This window comes from Vombatus ursinus, unplaced genomic scaffold, assembly GCF_900497805.2.
Source record: "Vombatus ursinus unplaced genomic scaffold, bare-nosed wombat genome assembly UNPS02014791.1, whole genome shotgun sequence".
NCBI lineage: Eukaryota > Metazoa > Chordata > Mammalia > Diprotodontia > Vombatidae > Vombatus > Vombatus ursinus.
The window spans coordinates 79,028,171-79,053,915 of NW_020954569.1; the positions used below are offsets into that span (position 1 = coordinate 79,028,171).

General features: G+C 36.0%; 1 protein-coding gene across 12 annotated transcripts in view; it reads left to right on the forward strand.

Annotated features, from left to right (window-relative positions):
• The window catches only part of ZNF532 (zinc finger protein 532), a 114,897-nt gene that overhangs the window by 46,812 nt on the left and 42,340 nt on the right, over positions 1–25,745 (forward strand). For all 12 annotated transcript variants that reach the window (XM_027868885.1, XM_027868881.1, XM_027868887.1 and 9 more), the window contains 3 exons: positions 2,623–4,988; positions 17,326–17,507; positions 23,128–23,304. In XM_027868885.1, coding sequence (XP_027724686.1) covers positions 2,643–4,988; positions 17,326–17,507; positions 23,128–23,304 — 2,705 coding nt within the window. In that variant the 5' untranslated portion in view covers positions 2,623–2,642. The remainder of the gene's footprint in view (positions 1–2,622; positions 4,989–17,325; positions 17,508–23,127; positions 23,305–25,745) is intronic.

The window sequence follows — 25,745 nt, forward strand, 5'->3', positions numbered from 1 at the left end:
CATGATTCACAACTTGTTTTTTAAATACACATATTAATTTTTATATGATGATGCCGATATTGTACCAACACTGCCTTAACTTCACTCCCTTTTACTTTTGTTTGTGAGTTTTTTATGTTTTATTGATGCCTTTTCTCCTAACATCCTGAGTAGGGAAAATGATAGAATTTTAGCTTTGGAATAAAGCTTAATGTTTAGCTAATTTTGGATCCCCAACCAGCAGATCAAAATCTCCAGGCTTTACCTATTAAGGTACCTAGTCCCATGGTTGCTGCATTCTCCATGATTTTTTTTTTTAGGACTACAAGGTTGGGGGGAAAACAAAGGGTTATTCAGAAGCAAGGCTTTCTCTTCTCCTTCATTCAGGGATTTAGATGGTCAACACCCTCTCCAGCTCCTGTTAAATACTTCACTTTCCAAACACTTTGCTCTGAAAAACCCCTTTCCTTCCCCACCTCCTTGGTTTCACAGTTTCAGGGAAATGGAAAATAACTCTTCACAAAAGCTGGCAACTCCTGATCTGTTTTCCCTCTTAGCCAGGAAGTGTACAGTGATAGCTCTTCTTGTGTGCCCATTTTCACATGCTCAAAATCAATTATGGAAGGGGCTTTTCTCAGCTTCCATTCGGTCAGAAGTTTGTCTCTGTTAGCTGAGTGATAATTTGAGGGCAGGTGGAAAGTCAGCTTGCTGCTTGTACTTCACAGCAAAGGGGAAGGGTGGAGGGAAAACTTTCCTTCAGCCTAGGAGCGAGCATGACTTATTCTAATGACGTTTAAAGGAGAAAAGAAAAACTCAGGGTAAAGATACACAGAAAAAAGGGACTTAATTTTCCCCCCTAATAATAGATAGGAAAAATAGCTAGGAATAATAGCAATTTTGTAACCTTGGACTTCATCCAAGGTTACAAAATTGGTAAATTTCAGAGTCAGGATTTGAACCTAGGGGTTCATGACTCCAAGTCCAGTGCCCTAATTTAATTTATGCTAATTTATATAGTGCTGGGTGGTACAGTGAATAGAGCATTGGGCTTGGAATCAGGAAGACTCACCTTCATGAATTCAAATCCAACCTCAGATACTTACTAGCTGTGTGACCCTGGACATATCAGTTAACCCTGTTTGCCTCAGTTCCTCATGTGTAAAATGAACTGGAAAAGGAAACAGCAAAGCACTCCAGTATCTTTTCCAAGAAGATCCCAAAATGGGTTCATGAAGAGTTGGACAAGATTGAGCAACAACATATAGTGTTAATCTAAATTAATGTATATTGTGCTTTAAGGTTTGCAAAGTCCTTTCAAATATTATCTCATTTTGTTCTCAGTACAACTCTGGGAGGTAGATGCTATTATTATCCCCTTTTATAGTTGAAGAAACTGAGGCAGATAGAGGTTAAGTGACTTGCCTAGGCTTACACGGTAAATACTTGAGGTAGGATTAGAACTTGGGTAATTGTGAGTCCAGGGCCAGTGCTCTATTCACACTGCCATCTAGCTTCCTTGATAGCGCTTAATTAATTCTAGTAAGAGATATCCTTTGGGTCCATTTTATTGACTAATTTCTGCCTTCCATGAATGAGGGTGGAAATCTTTAATTGGTTGTTTTATTGCTGTATATTTTTTTTTAAAACTCAGTGACCCAAAATATATGAGGAGTCAAATTTAATATTGGCTAAAAATCTGGAGGATTTTAATAATGATTATTTTTGTCAGCTGAATTAATAGCAATCAAAGTGAAGTGTTCCTGTAACATTTCTGGAAGCAAAAGCTTAGGAAAGCAGTCTGTCCAGTGTCTCTGACAGATTTTACATTTTACAGTGATTCTCCCAAATCATTGGTTTTTTTCTAGGACCTTGGCGTCCAAGTTGTAGATCATAATCCTCTTGCTTGAGAGTTTTAACAGAAAACTTTTTTTCTTTGCCTAATTAGCTCCCACTGGTGAAGCGGTGGAACAGCAGGACCTAAACACCTGCCTACCACCATAGTTGTGTAAACAGGTGTTATGGTAGCAAATTTGGAACAATTAGTAATTATAATTAAAGTTGAATGTAAAGAGCAATGGAAAAAATGCTATATTTAGAGTCAAGGTTCAAATCCTGGCTCTTCCATTTGCTGCTTTAGTCGTTTCAGTCATTTCAGTCATTTTACCTCTATGGGCCTTGGTTTATAAAATGCAAGGTGAGGGAATTGGACTAGATGATCCTTAAGCTCCCGCCCAGCCTGTGCTACTGTGAACCATAACATTAAAATCATAAGACCCCTCCATCCTAACCCCCCTCCCCCTTACACACACCTGGATTTTTTTTTTATCATATGTACCACTAACAAAATCTGCATATTCTTCCTGCTCTAGGTCAAGTTAGCTATTTAGTCAGTTCTTTCATTTAATAAGTGAAGAAACTGAGTCCCAGACAGGTGACCTTGTCCAAGGTCAAACAAACCAAACTGGCAAATTTCAGAGGCAGGATTTGAACCTAGGAGTTTGTGACTGCCAGTCCAGTCCTAATAAGCACATTTACCATTATCTTAACAACTGCCTTTAATAGTTATCCATTTTCTGGTATATTTGTTAAAAGATGTATGTTTTATTCAGGTGCTAATGAAATTATTTTCTTTTATTTTTACAGAACATCTTCTGAACAAATTCATGACCATGGGGGATATGAAGACCCCAGACTTTGATGATCTTCTTGCAGCTTTTGACATCCCAGATATGGTCGATCCTAAAGCAGCTATTGAGTCTGGCCATGATGACCATGAAAGTCACATAAAACAGAGTGCTCATGTTGATGAGGATTCACATGCCCCATCATCCTCCGATGTTGGTGTCAGTGTTATTGTTAAAAATGTCCGGAACATTGATTCTTCTGAAGGAGTTGATAAAGATGGGCACCATTCTACAGGCAATGGTTTACATAATGGGTTCCTGGCAGGGTCCACACTGGAAAGTTATAATAAAGATGGAACAAAGTCTCTGAAAGATGATGGACCAGCCCCTGAGGTAAAACTTAAAGAGACAACCTTCAATCAATTTAGTCCTATCTCAAGTGCAGAAGAGTTTGATGAAGATGAGAAAATAGAGGTGGATGACCCACCTGATAAGGAGGAAATTCGTTCGAACTTCAGAGCAAATGTGTTGACAGGATCAATTTCCCAACAGGACTATGAAAAACTAAAAGCACTTGGAGGGGAAACCTTAATCAAGCCGGGAATTCCTGCTGCTCCCACCTTAGACAAAAACAAAGTTATTAAAAGAGAAACAGAAACAAATTCCATAACCCTGGGCGTGTATGAGCCCTTCAAAGTTAGAAAAGTGGAAGATAAATTGAAAGAAAACTCTGAAAAGTTGCTTGAAAACAGGGTACTTGATGGAAAGCTAAGCTCTGAGAAGAATGAAGCCAGTCTTGCCAGTGCTGCGCAGTCAAAGGCAAAATCATCAGCTAAACTATCTTCGTGCATTGCTGCAATTGCGGCTCTCAGTGCTAAAAAAGCTGCCACAGACACCTGTAAGGAACCAGCGGCCAATTCAAGAGAACCTTCTCCGTTACCAAAAGAATCGAGTGATAGCCCTCGTGCTGTTGAAAAGTCCCCTGAGTCTCAGAGTCTTATTGATGGTGCAAAAAAAACATCTATAAAGCCACCTGATAGCCCCAGGAGTGTCTCCAGTGAAAACAGCAGTAAAGGATCTCCATCTTCTCCTGCAGGGTCAACACCAGCAATCCCTAAAGTCCGCATAAAAACCATCAAGACATCTTCTGGAGAGATCAAAAGAACGGTAACGAGGGTTCTGCCTGAAGTTGACCCAGACTCTGGAAAAAAGCCTTCGGAGCAGACTCCTCCCATGGTGGCTTCAGTGACATCACTTTTGTCCTCACCCACTTCTGCCACTGTCCTGGCTTCTCCCCCACGAGCACCCCTCCAGTCCGCTGTGGTTACAAATACAGTTACCTCTGCAGAACTGACTCCCAAACAGGTCACTATCAAGCCTGTGGCTACTGCCTTCCTTCCTGTTTCAGCAGTGAAGACGGCAGGGTCCCAAGTGATTAATTTGAAACTCGCTAACAATACTACAGTGAAAGCCACCGTCATCTCTGCTGCTTCTGTCCAGAGTGCCAGCAGTGCCATCATAAAAGCTGCCAATGCTATTCAGCAGCAAACGGTGGTGGTCCCCGCATCGAGCCTTGCTAATGCTAAGCTTGTGCCAAAGACTGTGCACCTTGCCAACCTTAATCTTCTGCCTCAAGGTGCCCAGGCCACCTCTGAACTCCGCCAAGTGCTCACTAAACCTCAGCAGCAAATAAAGCAGGCAATAATTTCTGCAGCAGCCTCACAGCCACCAAAAAAGGTGTCCAGAGTCCAGGTGGTATCTTCCCTGCAAAGTTCTGTCGTAGAAGCTTTCAACAAGGTGCTGAGTAGCGTCAACCCAGTCCCTGTTTACATCCCGAACCTTAGTCCTCCAGCTAATGCGGGTATCACGCTACCAACCCGGGGTTACAAGTGTTTGGAATGCGGTGACTCGTTTGCTCTGGAAAAGAGTCTGACTCAGCATTATGACAGGCGGAGTGTGCGCATCGAAGTAACGTGTAACCATTGTACAAAGAACTTAGTTTTTTACAACAAATGCAGTCTGCTTTCCCACGCTCGTGGACATAAAGAAAAAGGAGTTGTGATGCAGTGCTCCCATTTAATTTTAAAACCAGTCCCAGCAGACCAAATGATAGCTTCTCCTTCAAGCAATACTTCCGCAATGTCCTCTACTCTGCAGAGCTCTGCAGGAGGTAGCACTCATAATGTAACAAAAACTCAGTCTGGCATAACTGGGACAGTCATCTCAGCTCCCTCAAGTACACCTGTCATTCCGGCTATGCCTCTAGATGAAGACCCATCCAAACTCTGTAGACATAGTCTAAAATGTTTGGAGTGTAATGAAGTTTTCCAAGATGAGACGTCGCTGGCTACACATTTCCAGCAGGCTGCAGACACAAGTGGACAAGTAGAGTATCTTATGTTTAAATTTCCATGTTTTCAGCCACAAATCTCAGTATGTGTACAATAGAAATATAAGATGAATTTATGATTTGATAAATGGAGGCTGGGGAAAGTGAGTATAATAGATGCACACTTTTATAGAAAAAGTATGTAGTTATAAGCCACGTTGAACAAATAGCTTCTTTTTCCTACTATTTGGAAGTTGGTTTTTTTAAACAAATGAATGTCTTGGCATGCCAAATAAGTAAATAAACAATAGTTATACCATAAGTTTAGAATAAGTGAAAGAAATCTTTTCACAGGAACATGGGTTAGGGTTTGACCTGGGATTTTAGATAGATTAACTATTCTTCATATTGTACTATATGCTTAAGGGTCCAGATTCACTGTCAAAGGTTCTTAGCATCAGTGACAAATTTTGGATATTTTTATTATGTTAATTCAGCTGTATCTTTTGGAGGTTCTATGTACAATCAAATACACTTAATTGGTGCCCTGCTTAATGGTGTATCTGGGACGATAGCCAGGAACTAAATTCAGAGTAATATATTTCACTTCAGTGAATCTCATCTAGGAATAAGTGGCACTCCTTCCATTTAAATGGAATGCCTGCTGGGGTTTGCAAGCCTTTTTTTGGGGGGGGGTGTAGTTTAACAAGTATGAATTGATATTTAGTGAAATAAATTTCCCAGTGGGCAGCCTTTTATTCGTTTCCTGCTGCTTCTCTCCATGAGTGCATGATCAGTGAGATTAGCCTTTTAAAATATTTGAGTAGTCATGTATTATTTTTAAAGTTAGTTGACAAAATGCAGTAAGCTCAAGATAGCTCCCCCCACAACAAAAAAAATATGCTTTTTTAGGACCTTAAGATTATATTGAAGGTTATATTGAATTTTTTTTCCCACCTTTCCTAAAGGAAGTTTATTGGGAGGCATTCCACTGTATTTCAGAGGTGTTGAGTGTATCACGGTAATTCAGCCTTTAAATTTTGACAGCATTTTTGCAGTTTTTATATTCTATTGTAATAGTGAGCCGTTAAAGAAGAGTAGGGCAGTTTGATGGGTCAAAATGAAGAGAATAATACAGTGATATCCTAGGATATTCTAGTGATTATGCTTGGTGTTTTTTCAGTTGGGTAAATTTCTTACAGTGTCACCGCTTCATCAAAAGGCAGAATTTCTTTCCATCTTAAAGAGATTAAAGTCTAAATGTATTAACTACAGTTTTCTCTTCTTTGGTTTTCAGTTAGTGTATTTCCTCCCATTTCTTTGTAAAAATGTTGTCAAATTTGATATCTTAGGGAAGGGACTTGGGAAGGCACAAAAAAAAATCTTTTAATTTTAATCCTTCTTTATATCGACAGATAAAAGATTTCTCCAGTTAAACCGATTTTTAAAAAGTCAAATTCACATTAATTAAGCACCTACTTGGGTTAGATTCCAGGAACAGAAAGATAAAAGGTGGGCCTTTCCTTTAAGGAGCTTACATTCTACTGGGAAAAGATAATATTTACACAGATAAGGAAATATAAGTAAATTTGAGGAGGGCAGGTTCATTAGGAACTGGAAGAGGAGTGGAAGAAGGCATAGGAATCAGTGAAGGCTTCACCAGAAAGTGATTCTTTGAAAGAAGATAAAGATTCAAAGAGGTATTGATGAGGAGGATATATGCTACAGATGTGTAGAGATGAGATGAAATGTTAAAGTTGAGGTGAAAAGGCCACTGGTTTTTAGCAAATAAGAGACCATTGTTGACATGGGTAAGAACAGTTTCAAAAGAGTGATGTGTTAAAAAGCCAGATTCTAGAGTATTGAGATGTTAATCCCCGGTAAGGCAATAGAGGCATCCAGTACAGATGACTCTAGAAATTTGACAGTGAAAGGGAGGATGGATCAAGGGTGATGGTGGTTGTCAGAATGAAGAAAAGATTTTTCAAGGATAGAGGAGAGTGAACTATGTTTTTCCTCCCTTTATTTCTGTCTTTTAAAAATCTTTTATTTTCCCCAATCAACAGGTACTTATTTTTCTCCTTTCCCCAATTGAAAACCAATCTCTTAACCAAAAAAAAAAAATCCTTTTAAACAAACATTCATAGTCAAGCAAAACAAATTTCCACATTGACTTTGCCAAAAACGTATGTCCTATCCTCCGTCCTGAATCTATCACCCCTTGATCAGGTGGTGGTGAATAGGCAGCATGTTTCCTTTTTTTGTTCCTTAGGAAATATGATTGCTCATCGCATTGATCAGAGTTAATATTTCAAAATTTCTCCTTTTTACATTGTTGCTATTATATAGATTGTCCTCTTCCTAGTTCTGTTCATTTCACTATTCATCAATTCACAGGAGTCCTTCCAGGTTTCTTTGAAACCATTTATTGTCTCTTACCATATAGTAGTGTTGCATTACATTCTGATACCATAATTTGTTAAGTCATTCCTCAATTGGTGGGTACCCCTTAATTTTCCAGGTTTTTTAAACACCAAACAAAGAGCTACTATAACTTATTTTTGCACGTGTGTTTACTTTTCTTTTTTCTTTGACTCATTTGGAGGTATAGGAGTGGATTGTATGTGTAAGCAGTGAGTCAGGAACAAATGAATAGGAAGAGATTTGTAATGAGGAGTCAGGGGAATGATCAATGGCTCAAGAACCAGAAATAGTTGAGAAGGAAAGGAGTTGAGGACATAAGTAGAAGAGTTAACCTTGGCAAAGTGAAATATTTTATTTAGTATTATTTTCTAGATCTGCTTTTCAGGGAATAGACGGAGAAGTTTGTGTAGATCTGATTGGTTTCTAATTCTCCATTCCATTTTCAGCTGTTAATGCCAGGTTGGCCATGATATTTGTGAATAACTTATAAATCAACAGAACTGTTTTAACATTAAGCATATTTTGACTTCAAAAAGACTATCTCTGATTGTGTTTTGACAAAAAGATACTTTCAAGTTGTCAAAAAAATGCCATTGTTTCATTTTCATAATTATAGAAATTTGACCCAAAATATGGAATTATTTCTAGAAATCTTTAAAAATAATACTGTTACTAAAGTAGTTTCTAGATCTTAAGATTGGTTGTTAGTAGTGCATTATTAATATGTTTTAGTATAGTCAGAGTAAAAATGTTAATGTAGACATTACGGAACAGCTAACAAATGTGCTTTGTGTACATGTGTATGCTGAGGCTAATCTTTTGTTTGAGGCTTCTGATTTGATCAGAGGATTATCACATGAAAATATTTGATGAGCTTGGTTTTCTGGTATGAAAGGATTTTTGTTATTGTTTTTGGAGAGGGTGTCCAGTCCTGAGATTTCATTGCTTCCATGAATTCCTGCTAAGGAAATTCACTCTAGCAATGCAGATTAGTAACTGTTGTGCAATGTTTATAGTCTTAGAGAGTTGTTTGATACTCTGAGGGGTTGGCTGACTTGCCAAGGGTCACAGAGCCAGTATGTATTAGAGGTAGATCTTGAACCCAGGTCTTCTTGATAAGACAGGCTCTTCCAGTAAGTCATGATCTCTGTCATAGTTCTAATTTCATAATGCATACACATACACAGATGTGTATCCATATGTATATATATACGTGTATATATATATATATGTATATATACACATAACACATAGGCACATACTCTCATACTTTGAAAGATGAATATTTTCATTGGTGAAGTTTTTGTTACCACAGATTATCCCCACTCTCCAGGATTTATTTAGTAGGTGGTCGTCACAAGTTGCTGTGGCCAAAAAAAATAATTGTGGGATAGCCAGTGTTCTCATGATGTGCTTCTCCACTTTTTAGCTAGGCTGGTGTTTAGAGAACAAAACATACGGTCTTTTGTTGCTGAGCCCATACTCAATCAACATTATAGGAAGTTGTTCTTTACTATCATAGGTTTTGAGAGCCAAGGATAAATATAAACCATTGGAATAAGATTTTAATGTGTGTATTATGTATGTTTCTGTGTGTTTTATATATAGATTCTTATTTAGACACGTGTTCAATTATCATTGTCAAATGACAAATATTTTTTGAGCATTTACTGTGTGTGAGGTGCTGTCTTAGACACCATAGACTTCAGCAATAAGAATAAGAAATACTTCCTGTCCTCAAGGAACTTGCAGTCAACTTGGAGAAATAAGGCATTTAAAGTAAAACACAAGACATAATGTATAATAAGAGAGCCATGGAATGCTATACAGTAGTGCAGAGGAAAGCTGAAAGAGCATCCTCTCAGGTACATATAATTTGGTTTTGAAAAAGGGTTAAAAAGTGGAATAGTTAGAACATTTCAAATTCTCATGATTTTTTGAATAGTAAAACTTGGACTTAAGGCTGAAATGTTAGCATTGATGGCCACTGTTATACTCAGTGGATTGGTCTACCTAGTAACACACCAGAATCTTGGCAGCAGATAAACTAAGGCATGTGGATGTAATCTTTTGTTCACCTTAATTTCAAAGCATTTTTGCCATAGTGGAAGGGAGAATTCTTTTAGACAGAAGATTCGTGACTGGCTGTCAAGCTACTTCATCTTTGACACAGATGGCAAAACACAACAAAACAAACCCAAATGTTTTTGAGCCAGACAACATGGGTGGTTTGGTAATACTTTTCTTATATAGAATCAGCCAATAGGTACTCAACTAAATTGTGCACATTAATTATGAATAATGTTGACCCTACCTGGGCTGATATCCAGTATGTTCTCTTAATACAGAGAAGGGCATACTTAAGTTGCTATGACTTCATTTGAGATTTCTTCAATTTCTGATTAGAGAGCTCAGCTTCCTAAAACTAAAATTGTAAGATTTTTTTTAAAGAATAAATTAGCAGAATGAGTCTTTAGATTTGGGTCTGTTCTGTGTATAGAAAGAAGGCATTTTAATAAGTATATTTTGGTGTTTTTCTTAAATTGCAAAGCAGTACTAAGGACTTGAGGTCAGCTTTAATGTAGAAAATAGAAGGGAAAGGGGATAACAGAAGAGGTGGGGTTGATAGAAAGGAGGGCAGATGGGGAAAGGGGATTCAGAATGCATGCTGTCTTGGGGTGAGAGGAGGGGAGAGATGGGGAGAAAATTTGGAACTCAAAGTCTTGTGGAAGTGAATGTTGAAAACTAAAAATTAATTAATTAATAAAAAAATTGTAGATAGATATAGATTAATGCAAAATGAGATTCATTCTCTTACCTCCTGCTGTTACTCCATTTTCTAATTATGTGTTCTGAATCTTCAAAATATTGTGTTTAAGATTTATAGGCTCACACTCTGTTTTCTTGGCCTGGAGCCAGAATAGTCTGGTTAGCCACAGAAAAATATGAATTCTTTGTCATAATTCAGAAATTAAGGAATTTTAAAAGTTTAAGGGAGATCCAGAGTCTTTGACATACTCAACGTCACAAAATCAATTAGTCTCAGATCTGGTACTAGAATTCATAGGTCCTAACTTACAATTCAGTACTCTTTCTATTAGACCACATGGAATTTCACCAATCTGAGAATTAATAGATTGTTCATATATGTAATTTCTGTCCCAAATCTCTAATTTACTAAGTTGGTAGCTACTGTCCTTAATAGTGGTTTTTGACATATTAAAAGTTCACTGAAACTCAACATGTGATACATTATAGTTGTGAATGATAATTCTAGCCTGATTGCTTTTGTTTTAAAAATTCTTTTGATTTAAAGCTCATGGGAACAGCAGTTTGTACTTAAATAAATAAATAAATAATAAACCTTAGAATAGAAGGGCCAACAAAAGCACAGTCTAAGAAGTTGCTGATAATGAATGGAAATTAGCTTATATTTAAGAATGTGTCTTTAGACTTGTGGTTGAATTGAGCATAACTAAAAAACATTTCCATTGAACTCATTGATTAAAGCATGTTTGCATAGTGAATTCCTAATCTCTTCTAGGTCTAAAATCTTTGATTCTGACATTTAAGGAATCTGGATAGTGTAGATGGAAAGAGTTGGTAGTAAGAGAAACTGAATTCTACTGCTGGTGCTGTGACCTTGGACAAGTCACATCCCCCATTTTGGAGTTTAGTTCTTCATCTGTAAAATGAGAAAAAATGATGATGCCTTTGGGTCTTTTTTAGGTTGATATTCAGTGGCTTCTGAGTTGAACTGAAGTGGATTGTAGTGACACAAGTGTAGGCTGATGTATCTGAACAAGAAAAAAATCTGTCCTGTGTTCTTTGTGCTCTGGAACTATGGGAGGGTGTGACTCCTCACTAGGTTCAAGCAGCAGTGGGTTATCTCAGCCTTTACACCAAACCCCTAGTAAGACCCTCAGGTCTCAGAGGGAACAGGAGGCAGAAGTAAGCAGTCAGGTTAAGGTGAAAATGTCAAGTGAGGGAGACCTACTCCACAAAACAGCAACGAACCTGTTGGGAAAGCTCCAAGTGCTGACCCTATTGTCAACGATGGTAAACCTGGAAAGGTTCTAGTACTTGGAACCAAGGAAGTTGCCGGTTTGTTTTCATCACCTTCTGATGATGGCCGTCTTCTTGAGAATGAATGTGAAAATGTCTTTTTATCCAAGTAGAGACCTTGAACCTTTTTATCTGAAAACATTTTCCCTGTATCTATCCTATCTTATTTGATCTTTCTTTCATCAAATAAATAAATTTTGTTTTTTCTTCTTAAAGCCCCAGTATGTATGTAGGTCTAGTGAAATATCCTTTATTAAAAATGTTTATAAGAAGTAATTGTAACATGACCAAAATGGGTAGCATGGGGGACAGTTAGATGGCGCAGTGGATAGAGCACCGGCCCTGGAGTCAGGAGGACCTGAGTTCACATACGGCCTCAGACACATGATACTCACTAGCTGTGTGACCTCAGATAAGTCACTTAACCCCAATTGTCTTGGGCCCTCCATAATGGATAACTTGTGAAATAGGAAAGCTAATAACAGAAGCTTCATATCTCTCCTTCATCAGGATAGGTTAACTAAAAAAGGTAAGTCTTACTCTTTGCTTTGCTGCTTAAAACACAGGGAATCTCTCAGACTAGGCAAGGAAATTCTGGAGATGAGAAACATTTCCAAGAAATACTGTTTATTTTCCAAAGTATGCATATCTGGAAGAATTTTAAAGTATAGTTGCCCCTAGAGTTGAATATGGTGGACTTAATATGTGATTATCATTTGGGCTTTGGGTCATAAGAGTTAGAAACACAATAGACCAAAGAAATGTCATTTCGTTTTCTGTCTCCATCTTTTCTGTCTCTTCACTTTTGCTCCTTTTTAGTCCCGTAATGACAGTATATAGTTGTTGTCAAGACTGAAATGGTGAAGATAAGGGGTTTGGGGATAAAAAATGCACTGTCTGTCCCTAATCTTTGTGAAAAGTAATCACAAACTAGCCACTAACTGAATATTCAATAACAAAAGGTTTTTTCCCCCCAAAAGCTCGTAGAGTTTCACTTCTACCTCTTTTATGAGTAGCCAAATTATGGCCCACACTAACAGTAGAGGTAGGGATTTGTAAGTGTGGGGTTGTTAGTACTGTAAACTATTTTACTTAATCATTTCAAAGATAATTCATATGATTGGTCTGTGGCTTTTTCTGTGGCATAACATTTAGATTTTCTTTTGTAGTGCTGCAAAGAAAGATGCTTTGGAAGGAATATGAAAAAATATCCATATGTTTCTATTATTGGAATAAGAAGTTTTATTTTTGCCGTTTTCTTATGTTATCAAAGAATACTCCAGATTCTCCACTTTTATATTGCTACTTATTAATGCATAGATGGCAAAAGATAAATTGTGGCATTGGTTCTGAAGCTCAATAAATGTGGTAAGACAATTTTAAACAGAGTTCTGCTTAGGTTTTTGCTCTTAATTGAGCCTGTGACAAAATAAGTCAAAATCTAAAAGCATTTCTCTTAACCATAGAATTTTCTTTTTACAAAATTACAATTGCCTTTGAATTTATATATAAATGTTTTAAATTTAAACATTTAGTACACATCAGGAGAATTAAATGAAATGCTTTGTGTTTTTATTTTGAAATTAGAAAAAAAGTCAGGAAACAAAATAGTATATAAATCTGTTAAAAATCAGATGTAACATGGTAGATTGCCTGACCAGTCAGGAAACAGAACCAATTTACTAAAAATTTGAGCCATCATATTAAACTGTTAGAATCTATGTGATCTTTAGATCCCTAATTAAAATACTGATTTCAGGCTAATATAGTCTACTTTGAGCTCATGTTGTGTGGAAGGTCAGTTTTGGAATTCTCAACAGAAAGAAATATGTGCCACATTTGCTTGCATATTTCTCTTCCACCATAACAGAAAAGTATTTTATTGCTAAAGAGTGATTGGGAGAAGGAAGTCAGAGGTGTGGAATTATTGTCATGTCCCTCTGACAATGAAACCTAGCAGGCATAGTATACCATGTCCCCATGATACTGCATAGCTGTAGACACTAGAGGTTCCCTGTACAGCCAAGGCTATGAAGGTTTGATAAGTGCAGTGAAGATGCTGCTGTTACTAACAACAACAACAACAATAACATTATGTGGTTTGTAAAGTGCTTTACATATGTTAACTCATTGCATCCTCACAATAACCCTGTAGGGTAGATGCTATTCCTATTTTATAGAAGAAACTGAGGCACAGAGAGGTTAAAGGACTTAACCCATGTTGGCTAAATAAGTGAATGAGGCAGGATTTGAACTCCAGTCTTACTGATTCAATGTCCCACTTTCTCTCTACTGTGCCACTTACCTGCCTCTAATAAATAGTAATTACAGTGATTTTTCCCAATTTTCATTTTTTGTTCACTGTTATGTATTATACCTACCAATACCCAATTAATCCGAAAGATAATGAGCCATTTACACAAATAATCAAAATGATGAGTATAATATGGTTTTTCCAGAGTCTTTTCAAGGAGAATCATGGGTGGGTTAGCAGAGTTAATCAAAATTTTATAGGGCTTTGAAAAATATTTAAACTTTGGATACTCCTACCAAAACACATGTGCCATTCAGTGCCATGAATTCAAACTTTTATCAGGAAAGTCAGCAGGATAGGTTCCCTCAGTACTGTTAGGAAAACACATCACCGTTTTCTGTGAATGTTATATCAGTAAGAGATTTATTTCCCCCACAAAACAAGAGTGACAGTTCATATTAAGCCCTGGTATCAGCAGTTTTTAATATTTTTTGTGTCATGGATGCCTTTGACAGTCTGGTGAAGCCTGTGGACATTATTCTCAGAATAATATTTTTTAATGCGTGAAATACAGTGTTACAAATGAAACCAAATACATTGAAATATAGTGATAAAAATTTTTTTAAGTTCATAGGTCCCACGGTTAATAACTCTTGATCTAGATCATAACTCTGTTCAGTACAAGAATTGGTTCTCTATGTGCTGAAAGTGTTGAGTTAAGTTAAAAATTCTTAGGTTTATTCAGGCCATTTGGGATTTAGGACAACTGTTGTGCTAAAGGCAGCTTTGGGGCTGCAAATATGTGATGTAGGGAATAAAGGAGAAAATTTAAATAATTTTCCTCGGAATGGTGGTGGGGGAAAAAAGGAAAATACTTGAAGAGAAGAAATATGTGAATAAATATGGTCTATATATATGTATGTAGAAATAAATATTTTAAATATCCCACAAGATGCCCCAGATTTAAGGATGATCAAGGATTCAGAGTAAGCTATGTTATTGTCCTGTTACTGCCATACTCCCGCTGATGAGGGAAGGGGGTATAAATCTGTTAGAAAAATAAAAAGGAAAAAATAGAGTTCAAAGCAGCTAAAAGCATGGTTATATACGCATTTTTGGTGGGGAAGGACATAAGAGCCAATCTTTCTTCTTAACTTCAGTTTTTCACTAGTTACTTTTGCCCCTGTATCCAGTACATTATAAGTAGACCATGATTCTGGTGAGAACTCTCTTCCTACTCATTTGTTTCTGCTCTATAGGCTTGTTGGCATCTGAATGACCTTGATGAACACAAAATGCACATGCAGACCGTAAAAACATTTTCCACATTTTTTTAGTAGAGAACCCTATGTGTAATGATTCTTAATATTTCAGAAAAAAGTGCATTTTTTGAATTGTCTGACATCAAAAGAATGACTGGCACTAATTAATAACATTCAGTGTTAAAAACAATAAAACTTTCCTTTCAACCAACAAGCCAACGATTATATTTATGTTACTCAGGTTTGCCAGAGGGGAAACCATTAACAAATTTGATTTATGATTGTATATTGCAAAGCATAACACCTTTGTTAGCTTAAATAAGACCTGTGCTTTACTTCTAGAGATTAACATGTGAAAATATTGACAGCCTCAACCTATGACAATTAAAGAAACTTTTCACATACTGTGGAAATTCAATCATTGTCATTCAGTACCAGACATTGGACAGTCTACAATGAAGGCCGAAGATTTTATTTCAAAGAAACAAATGGTTATTTTAAAAGTGAAATTATAGAGAGGATCCTGATGAATGGATTTGCGTTTATGTTTATTTGTGTTTACATAGATAGGAGATTGCCATCTTTTTAATGGGGTTGTATCTCATGAAAACTATCTGGAACATCCTTGCTTTGTGGTAGGAAGTAGAGTATAATGAGAATTGGGAGCCCTTGGTTATAGTCGTTTTTTTGTCACTGAGTGACTGAGCAAATCACTCATCTTTAAAAGGAGAGGATTGAGTTAAATGGATTTGTAAGATCTTCACAAGCTCTGTCTTTCTTTGATGATAATTATTATTTAATGAATTTAAAGTATGACTTTAAAAATATTAAGACCAAAAGGAAAGGGACTGGACCTATAATTTTTTTGCTGTGGGAAACTCCCCCTAGAAATGCAGGTCTTCAACTCAAATTACAGTCTTAGAGAGTTTCCTAGAATGTTGAGAGATTAAATGACTTGCCCAGAGTCACACATAGTATATACTTAAGGGTTGGAACTTGAACTTACATCTTCTTGTCTTTGAGACTGGTTCTGTAGCCTCCAAACTGTGCTGCCTTTTTTATGGAGAAATCAATATAAAATTCATTTGCACATTATTTTTAGTCTACAAAATTTTGTAATTATGTTAAATTTGAAATTTAAATAGCAGACTTATAATTAAAAGCCAAAAGTTGACTAATGATAGAACACATTTTTCACTTCCAAATTCTTTGACATGTGAACAAAATGATTGGAAAAATCCACATTTGAGGCCTTAGACTAAAGGGAACACATTTGTCAAGTTTTATTAGGTTTTCTAGAAAGCCTCAATCTAGTACATAGGAGGCAGTGTGGTACAGTGATTAGAGTGTTGGACTTAGTGTCAGAAAAATCTGGGTTCAGTTCTTGTCTCACAATTGCTAGCTATGACTATGTTAGCTAAAGCAAATCATTTAACCTCTCTGAGCCTTACTTTCCTCATCTGTCAGATGAGGTGAGGGGATGTACCACATGACCTCTGAGGTCCTTTCCAGCTCTAAATCTATGATCCTGTATGCAAAATGTATTTCATACCTTTCAATGAGGGAAAATAGTTAAGTCCTAGATTCATATATTTTGGCTTTAATTAGGTTTTAAAATTAAAGACAGTGTCATACTGACTCATATTTTCATTTTATATATGAACAGTCTTGTAATTTAAAGCTCTTCTATAGAATTTAATCTCTGACCTTGATATCAGCAATCTTAATCACTTGTAAGGGAAAAGGAAAAAAGGTCTGTTTATCAGTTTAAAGACCAGTTAAGTTACAGAAAAAAAGAACAGCTAATTAGTGTGGATGTTCTTTTGCACTCCTGTATTTTGGATTTCATGTGACTGAAATGACAGAAATCAGAGAATGGATTAGCCTAAACTTTATTCTAAGTATTTTAAAGAAAAAAATTGGTTGGTATTGTTACTACTGCCAAGGTACAAGTCTGCATTAAAAAATTAAGCATGATTTTTAATTGTGTGAGTATTAGTAAACTTTAGTCTCTAACCTTTAATTGTAGGTAAAATGCTTTTTCCTCACTGTTACAAGACAAAGTTAAGTACAAACTGTTGCATTTTGGTAGCATTAAGCAAGTGCCACAAACTAACAAAATTAAAAAATCTATGTCAAACTAGTAGTATTCTTTAGCTCCCACTTTTGGTTTGGCTTTAATACATTATATGTTTTTGTATTTCACAAGTTAGGGAGTGACATGTTTAATTTTTAATTCTTTAGTTTGCATTTTTCCTTGGGCTTAACCTCAGTAATAATAATATTTAAAATAAGATGGATCTTTTTTTTTGAGGTTTAATAAGTTCTTTGAAGATTAGAAAATACATAGTGGGACCAAACTTTTTTTTCCCCTTTTGGTTTATTTAGAAGACATGCAATATCTGCCAGATGCTGCTTCCTAACCAGTGCAGTTTTGCATCACACCAGAGAATCCATCAGCACAAATCTCCATATACGTGCCCTGAGTGTGGGGCAATCTGCAGATCGGTCCACTTCCAGACCCATGTCACCAAGAACTGTCTGCACTATACTCGGAGAGTTGGTTTTCGGTCAGTATGTCATTTGCTTGTGTGCAAGTAATATTTACTTGTTTGTTATTAGATCTCATTTTGAGTGGTCCATGCACACAGTGCCTTGCACATAGTAGGTGCTTAATAAAGGTTGGTTGAATTGAATTAAGCTGAATTATCACAGTTTTCATTGGTATACAGTGATACCTCAATTAACGAATCCTCTGGGAACAATTTTTAAACTTTGTTTTAAGCTTTCTGTAAAATAACAGTGATAAAACAAATGAAAAAACCACATATATACTGAGCATCCTTGATGTGCACCTTGGGTCTCAGTGGCAGTGTTCTGCTAAGTGATGCATTATGTAGAGCTGTGCAAAAACAAACAAGCAAGCAAACTAAACTTCAGCACACAGCTTTTGCATGGAGCACAGCCAGAAACAAACACAGATAATGCTAGGAAATATTGTTAAATTGGTGAAGCTTTTCTTAGGTGTCCTTCCGTTACTCTTCTTTTTCCATGTTGATATAGGCTCTTTCACTTCACTTAAATCATATAGTATCTTCTTTCACTGTAAGAAAAGATCTGGTATTTGTACTGTCACCACTAGTCTCTTAAAGATGGGAGCCTTAGGGCCCATCCTACTGGACAGATCCCTTCTGGATCTCTCCCTGGCCTCATCTTTTGGATAGAGTGTAGCATACCTCCCCAAACCCCTAACCTTAATTTTTTTTGTGTTCCACAATGTCCAGATGTATAGTTTGTTTTCTGACATATTTAATTAGCATTTGATATTTACAAACTAATTCCTTTATTTTTTGATATATGTTGCTTAGAATCTGCCTCTGGCAATGACATTTCTGAGAACAAAGCTTATAGAATACATGCTCCTTGTTAATAGAGGTATTACTGTATTTTATATCAAACATAAAATAAGTATTGTATATGTGTCGTACTCTTGTATTTAAAGTGTTATACTCAAAGATGGTTTTATTATTATAAGCTTTGTTACTTAAATGCACTAAAATTAAGTTGTACCAATGATGGGATAATTTTGTGGGAGCTCAGTTTTGCTCATGGTTGAATTCTGAATCTACAATAGCCTTTTCCCTTTCCTAATATCTGAAACTATGAAGTTTGCCCTACATTTATACTGTAGTCCCTATTTTACTACAGCCTTACCTTCTACAAAAGCCTGATATGTTGTTTTATTTCATTCAGTATCTTGTGGAAAGAGCCCTGGGCTAGAAATCAGGAGACCTGGGTTTTTTAGTTCTGGGTTTGCCTTCAACTTGGACAAGTCACATAACTGAGTTATGCATGATGCCCCAACCCATAAAATAGGGGTGGTGATATCTTAATTCCATAATAGTAATACTAGATTAAAAATGAAATAATTGCTATGAAAATCATTGTGTTGTTAGAAAGAAAGGTATAAATCTGAGGTAGCTTAATTATTATGTTAAATGTATTAACAAAAAATTCACATAAAAATAGAATACTTCCTTTGAGTTGTCATATACTTTTAATGGTTACTGTGATATTTAATATTTCCTAATAAAAACCAACTTTAAACATTTTCCCATAGATTTTAACAGGTATTAAATTTTGCTACTGATTATATATTGTTTAAATATTAACTGAAATATTGTTATGTCTGGAACATGTTAGAAGTAGAAAATGTTGAAATGAGTTCAGAAGGAAAAGTGGAATTAACTGATTTTAACTACACCTTATTCTTTTTCTAATTCTCAGAATTATCCCTGTGAGTATATGGAAAGAAATAAGTTAGCTTATAAACTCTGTCCTTGACTCTTTCACAGAATTGTTACACCATTTACTTTTTTCAAGTTACTTGTTAAGGAACATTATTTTGCATTATAACTTTTAGTAAAAGTATTTTTAAACTGCAAATTTTCGTCTTGTCCTGAGGCTGTGGACCTGTAGAGATATGCATGTCTTCTCTACACTATAGTTTGTAGATAGAGTATACTGGTAAATGTTAAAAATAGACTCTTAGAAAAATAAGCATGATACACTTTTAAGTTAGTCTGCATTATTAACACTTTCTTCATCACTTTCTTAAGTCTAAACAATCAAACATAACAATAAGTCAAACCCTTATTTGTAGTTTGCTGGTTTTCAAGTTGTAAGCTCACCCTGAAAATTTAGTAGTTGACTCTTGTGAGATCTCATCTGAGCCAGCTCAAGCACTCCACTGTTCATACATTGTGCCTTTTATAAAGAAAAAAAAAATACTCCTCTTTAATCACAGAATTTTCAAGTTGGGGTCTACCATACCTAAATCTCTTGCCTAAATACTTGTGGAAATACCTTTCTGTTACTAAGGCATAGACACTCTCTCCTATGGCCACACTCCCAACCCTCACCCCAAGCAATGCAATTAATTTTCAATGTTGCTTGCATGGTGGTGGTTAATGGTGACTAATACTTTGACTCAATGATAAAAACTGCTTCCTCCCAGTTCCTCCATTCCTAAGTGTGTTTGCCAATATAAAGTGACCTCTGGATCACTTGCTTGGTCAGGTAGGCGCCTGTAGTTCCCACCCACTTGTTACACTGGATCTGCTTCTGGTGGCTTTTTCTTTACACAGAAACTTTCTTCATTGGAATGACTGTATCTTTGTACCCTTTAAACATATGCCCTCTTTTTACCCTGATGGTACCTGACACAATGCAACTTGAGATTCATGAAGTGATTCATAGATAGAAGAGAATTTGGTGAGCAACTGGATCTTCCTCTGGCTGAGGTCTGTGTCCTGTTTTTCTCTCTTAATTCAGATTACCCCCTTGCTCCTGTAGTCTCAGAAACCCACAGTTTCCTTTTCTTTCATCTATTCCCACAAATTTTACCATGGTCATCTCACTAACAATACCATAGCACCTTTCCCTAAAGTCCTTATTTATGACTTTACTTTCTTGCGCCACCACTGATGCGGTTCTGTTTCCCATGTGCTCCATGTAATTTAGATTTTAAGGACCCTAAAATATTCCAAAGAAATATTGATTTTGGTATTAAAGATACTTTGACTCCCAGATTTTCTTTTTTTAAAAGACTAACCCTCCTCCTAGCTCATGTCAGAGAATTGTTCTTACTCTATAGATTTCTTTTTGTCCAACTCTGGACTCCCTTTTAAAGATGACTTTTTTTTTTAGTTGTGAATGGGAGTTTCTTTTCTTTACATTAGAGTAAAAAATTATTCTGTCTCATTAGAGCTCCCTTTATTTTTGTATTTTACCTAACTTCACATTATTTTTATTTACCTCTTCATTGTTCATCATTCTGCAAGTGTGTTATTTGTGTGTTGTCCCCTGGCATGACCACCAAGCATGTCTAAAAATGAATAACAAGTCACATTTATGTAGTTGCTTAAGGTTTTAAAAGTGCTTCACTTATTACAATCTTACATGATAGGATATAGAAGGATTATTACCCCCATTTTACACATGAAGAAACTGAGATTCTGAATAAATATCTTGCTCATGGTCATACAGTTTAATAGAGATCTGAGAGGGGATTTGAAATTGGGTCCCCTGATTCCAAGTCCAACACTCTTTCCACTAGGTCACATCGCTTTTCAACATATGGACCTAACCCTAGTCATCTACTTCTTTGTTTAAAATCACTGGCTTTTTTATAGTTTAATGTATTGATTGGATGGTACTGGAGATTTTCCACAAGAGCAGTTATTTAAATACGCTTCTGTCAATATTCAGAAAGACTCAAAACAAAGACGTGAAGAACTTCTTCTTATGCTTCTGTGTTTCTTCTTGAAGAGAGATATGCTGAAAAGCCTTTGGTTTATGCCTTGAGTGAGCCCCAGAGTGCATGAGGCTTTGGCCATTCTAGTGATTCTTGACATTTTCAGAGAATGTCATGTACAGTAAGCGTGCCTTCAGGAAAAGAACTTGGACCCACAACAAAGTGTTTTATTATACTGTAAAGCAAATCATTGTATTACTTAAAACTCATGAATAATAGTAGGATTGGCTTAATCTTAGAGTCATTGAATCACAACATTTATAAAATCTCAGAGTTGGGAGGAATCTTAGAGATTCTCTGGTTCAGCTAGAAAAGAGAGGAAACTGAGACATAGAGAGGGGTAGTGAATCAGACTTGGAGGATCCCAAGTCTCCTTACCATATCTATCCAATTAGTGCTCTTTCAATTCTACCATAATGGTTCTCTCTTTAATTTAATACTAGTCCCTTACAACCCAGAAGGATTTTAGTTTGCTTACATCCTTTTTCTACCCTAAAGACTAATTCAGGTGGGTAAGGCTTTAATATTAATATTGGATATGATGATATTAATGATATTTATGCTTAACCAATAATATTCTTTGTGTAATACTACTGCTATAGTGTAAAAATAATAAATTGAATAGAAGCTTTACGTGACATGTGTTAACAGAATGAAAATGACTTCACAAAATGTCTGATGTGTGCTACCTTGAAGGCTTAGAAAAGAAAGACTTCAAGTCAGATAAAGACCATAATGAGCATAATAAGAATGGAATTACCCTGAATGAAGGTAAAAGCAGGGGGGATTGGAAGTAAAGACAAAATTTGCAGGATGTAATTGTGATTCAAATAAAATTTAGCAGTTAGAGAAATGATCCTGAAGGAAAAAAAAGACAGATGGCCAAGTATAAAAGAGATAACGTGTGAAGAATAATGTCATGAAGGTGGAGACGCAATTTTTTTTGTCCAAGAATACTTATTTTTTCAGGGTTATAGTTAATGTTGTCATTTAAAAGCTTTGCTATTAAATTGGACCAGTATAATGAAAAATATTTCTCTGTAGATAAAAGCCAGATGGGAATACAGTAAAAGGTTAATTTTGCTTAACATCTTTCTGTACCTGTGGAACAAATCATTTGACATATTAACAGCGAACATATGGTTGGAAAGCAAATACAGGAAGTCTGCATCAGCCATGTTATTGGTGTCAGTTGACCTTGGCTGGTGTGTTCTCGTAGGCCACCTTGTAGTAGAATGTGAGTTACCCCCATTCCCCATTTGAAAATGTGATTTGGGCTGTAGTGATGGAACAAAAAAAAAACCCCAAGATCATACAACTGACCCACACTGCAGAGTGATTCTCCAACATAAGAATCACTTTGGGCACAGAGTTGCTCTTAACAAATCATAGGGTTTAGAGTTAGAAGGAAGGTACCTTAGAGGCCATGTATTGAAACCTACTCATTTTACAGGTGAGGAAACTGAGGTCTAAAATGATGAGGCGACTTAACCTAATCACACACTTAGGAATTCACAAAGTCAGGATTCATATCCAGCTCCTCTTAGGGGCTCTGTTCAGTACATCAACCTGCCTCTGTGTCTCAAACTAATAGATCTGTCCCCTGGTATCACCTTAGTCTGGTTCTTTGTCCCTGCAAAGTTTAGAGTTGTGTGACAAATGAACCATTTGAATAGCATTACTAGTTCCTTTGGTGTTCCTCAATCCTCAAAAAGAGTTTTACTGCACAGAAAAAACAAAATGAACTCATGGAAAGGCTATCTAAAAAGATAAATAAAATATATCATTTGAATTTTTAAAAAATGATTTAGTGATTTCATTTTTTATGTGGAATTAATTTAACTGTCTTCTATTAATGCTTTTTTTTTAAACAGATGTGTACATTGCAATGTTGTGTACTCTGATGTGGCAGCCCTGAAGTCTCATATTCAAGGTTCTCATTGTGAGGTTTTCTACAAGTGTCCTATCTGTCCAATGGCATTTAAATCTGCTCCAAGTACCCATTCACATGCCTACACACAACATCCTGGCATTAAGATAGGAGAACCAAAGTAAGTTATATTAATTTGTGATTCTTCCTCTTTTTGATTATAAAAAGAGGTTATGACTGCTAAGTATGTTTAAGGATATTTGAGGATATGTTGATGCAACATGAAATCTAGCACATTGTGATTATTTTGCTACATGCTAATTGAAAGTTAATATTTTCTTGAATGATGAGCATAAATGATGTAATATGTTACATATACTCTTTTCATGAATGTATAACAAATAAGCAGGTTTTTAAAAATCATTCCCACCCCCTTCCTTTTTAAAAATTTCCCTCAATAGATAAAATTTGTAGGAAAGGGAATATTTTAACTATACGTTTTACTTTTGGTATGATGAATTTCTAATCAGGTATCTTTTCGTTTTTCCTTAATGAGAGAGAATGGAAAAGAGTGGTGGGGAATGTTGCTTACTAAATTTTTTTCATAATCTGTACAACTTTGATGAGGTTCTCATTTTGTCTTTGTCCTACCTATTCAGATGTCCCAATTGTCTATTTTGTTACATGGTTAAAGCCTGAATTTAAATTTAAATTTTCATATACAAAAGAATTGTGGAAAGTACTTGCTACAAGTGTGTTATGGTAGGTTCATTCATTTGATTGTATAGCAGGAGAATTTTTTACTTAAGATTTGTAAACTTGGTTTTATAAAAAATAATTTTGATAACTGCATTTCAGTACAATTGATTTCCTTTTGTAATCCTTGATATTTAATTTTAAGCATTTAAAAATATTATTCTGAGAGGAGATCCATAGGCATCACCAGACTGCTAAAGGGATGCATGATACAAAACATGTTAAGAATCCTTGATATCAATAAAAATATTTTACAAATCATATCAAAGTCATGTGAGAGTATCTGGAGGAAATAGAATGGAACTCCTTTATCACATGAGTGTTGAGTATAGGACTAATGCCTTGTAGGCAGTCGTGTACACTGGGCTTTTGCTGTAGGCATTTGAGGGATTTGAGGGACATAGTTTGACCAGTAATATCTCTGATTCGATCTAGTATTGATCTGCATTATGAGGAAACTTTTTCTGGCTAATCCTAAAGTACATAACTAAGAGGAGTTGCAAAAAGGCATGTTTTGGTTTGGTGTAAGGAAAAATTTCCTAACAGTTAGAGCTGTCCAAAAATTGTATGGGTTGCTTTGATAGGTCGTTGACCTCCCTCCTTGACAGTGTTCAGATGGAAATTGGATAACCATTGAAGGACCATCAGGTCATTCCCTGATGACCAGGAAATTAGGAATTCCCTGTGTATGGATTAGATGAGATGGTAGCTTACATCCATTCCAATTCTCAAATTATGTGATTTTTTAACTCTGTTCTCTTAATTCCTCTGCTTTGATCTTTGTAAAGAGATATGGAGGTAAAGAAAGGCTACTTCAGAAGGAGTACAAATTTGGCAAAAGAATATTTAGTAGAAATTGAACTCCTGTCTCTCAAGATGTTGGTAAAATCACCACCATATTTAGTTTTCCATCTGCATGGCCATGAGGCTCTTAGGCATCCCTGCAATCTTATTGTTACATTAAAGAGATGCAGTGTACACAACAACTTAATGTTTTTAATTATCTAAAAATGCCACCCACCCATCTGTTGATGGAAAATCCAGGCTCATGTATATTTATTTGGGCGACTGGCTCCATGAAGATTGTGGGGGCAGATACCAATTTTCATGAAGACAGGCAGAGATTTAGCTCCTTCTAACCCACTTGATAAGCGGACTCAAAATGTTTACATAATTTTTTGAGCAGTATTTTTTTAAGGAAGAAGGGAGACTAAAATTCCACATTTCATTCTTCTATATCTTTGTAACCAGAAAAAGTGGACAATCGCCAAGTAATTTTATAGTAGTTTCTCATTTATCCAGGAACACTGGAAATTATGTATTTTCACACATGTTTGTTTTCTAAATAGTTGAAAGAATGCACTAGGCTTTTTACTTTCATTGATTGGGATACACTCATTCTTGAGTTTTGTTTTGTTTTTACCTTTTAATGCAGATCTCTGATTTCACTGATGTAGGAACTTGAGGTGAAATTACTCTCTTCCAATGCAGATTGGTACCTGTTCTGCAGTTTATAGTCTTAGGGAGTTGTCTGAGTCAGCTGACTTTCCCAGGCTCATACAGTTAGTTTATATGAGTGGCAGGCCCTAATCTCACGTCTTCCTAGATCTGAAGTCCACTGCATCATGCTCGCTTTCTAAATAAATATTCTTGATGTTTTAGGATTATCATTATAGATATCTGCTTTGGGGCTGTGAGGTAATTATATGTCTACTTTTCAGGGATTTCCTCTAACAGCAATTCTTTAACACTTTCTAGTTTGTTATTCTGTTTTCTGCTATAAGTGGGGAAACCACATAATCAAGCTTATTGAAACTGCTGGGTGGTTGGGGGTGGTTAGGTGGTGCAGTGGATAGAGTACTGGCC